The sequence below is a fragment of the Buceros rhinoceros genome, unplaced genomic scaffold (assembly GCF_000710305.1).
Source record: "Buceros rhinoceros silvestris isolate BGI_N320 unplaced genomic scaffold, ASM71030v1 scaffold22803, whole genome shotgun sequence".
Taxonomy (NCBI): Eukaryota; Metazoa; Chordata; class Aves; order Bucerotiformes; family Bucerotidae; genus Buceros; species Buceros rhinoceros.
In genome coordinates this window covers 6,870-8,280 of record NW_010402135.1, presented here as the reverse complement: position 1 = coordinate 8,280, position 1,411 = coordinate 6,870, and the positions used below count along the sequence as shown (strand labels likewise).

The following is a 1,411-nucleotide window of genomic DNA, read 5'->3' as shown; positions in this document are numbered from 1 at the left end:
CCTTGGGGCTAGAAGCTGCGTGCTTTGGAGCTGCTGCTTTGGGATGGGAGCAGTGGGGCTGAGCTCCCCATCGTCAGGGCTGAGAGGGGAGCTGGGTGCTCCTAGGAAGGGTGGGGCATGCTGGGGGCAGGGATGGGAGCTGGGTGGACTAAATGGGGCACAGGACCCTACAGGGGTACAAGAGCAAAGCACAGACCCCCAGCACCAGCGCTGGGCCAGAGGCACTGAGCATCGTCCCAGGGCATCACGGCCCGATCCAGCCTGTAACACAGTGGAGCTGAACCGGCTCCTCCAGCAATCACCAACTGCCAGTAACCGGGACCCCCGCCCCGGCCAGGTACACTGACCACCACTGTGTGTTCATGTGGCAAAAGCCACGGGGGGGCAGCGGCCCGGGAAACCCCGGCCCGCCCCAGCCTGTAACACAGTGGAGCTGAACCGGCTCCTCCAGCAATCACCAACTGCCAGTAACCGGGACCCCCGCCCCGGCCAGGTACACTGACCACCACTGTGTGTTCATGTGGCAAAAGCCCCGGGGACCACAGAGCAGGAGCTGCCCTGAGAGGAAAACTGTCTGCTTGGCATCCTGCATCCCTCTCGTGATGGGATTACAGGGGACCGGAGCGAGCCGGCGCAATGACAGTGAGTCAATAAAAGGCATTTCAAACCGAAAACTGCATTACCGGCCAGGGAGGAGCGGCGTGATGGACTGTCTCCGCACATTAATGCTTGTGGGCTTCTCAGCCATGTTACTGACCTTGTTACTGCCTCCAAATTACACACGTCAGCAGCAGATGATCGACTGCTGTCTTTTATGGCTGCCTGCCAATCAAAAAAATTCCTTCCGGCTTTCCCCCTCCGCACATTAATGCTTGTGGGCTTCTCAGCCATGTTACTGACCTTGTTACTGCCTCCAAATTACACACGTCAGCAGCAGATGATCGACTGCTGTCTTTTATGGCTGCCTGCACATGAAAACACTTCCTTACGGCTTCCCTCTGGAAGGGTTTGGGAGCACTCACCCTCCCCGCTCCCCTCTGCGCACACATGCCTGGCTGGGGCTGGGGTTTATGGCTGGAGACGGCTGCTGGCTCCAGCACATCCCAGCAGGTACCTCGGCACTGGCAGGTGACAAGATGGTACCTTGGTACCAGATGGAGTGAGAAATCCAGTGCAGGGAGTAGCGTTCAGAAGTGTTTTACCTTGCAAGGGTGCGGGTCCACCCCGTAGGTCTCCAGAGTCTGGGCTTGCCTGAGGAAATTCAGCTCTGAAGTAGCCTGTGTCTGCCCGCTGCAGGAGGGGAAAAAGGGGAAAAAAGAATATTCCATGGAAGACACAAAGTCAGCGCTTGGCGACAGGGTTTCCGCTAACAAGAGGCATCAGTGGTGGCACGTTCCCACCGCAGCCGACA

General features: G+C 58.3%; 1 protein-coding gene across 1 annotated transcript in view; it reads right to left on the bottom strand.

The window, feature by feature from the left end:
* Window positions 1–1,411, bottom strand: part of FRMD5 (FERM domain containing 5) — a gene marked incomplete at both ends in the record, with an annotated part of 10,953 nt that overhangs the window by 5,927 nt on the left and 3,615 nt on the right. The window contains one exon of the mRNA XM_010132555.1: window positions 1,203–1,290. Within this exon, the coding sequence (XP_010130857.1) occupies window positions 1,203–1,290 (88 nt within the window). The remainder of the gene's footprint in view (window positions 1–1,202; window positions 1,291–1,411) is intronic.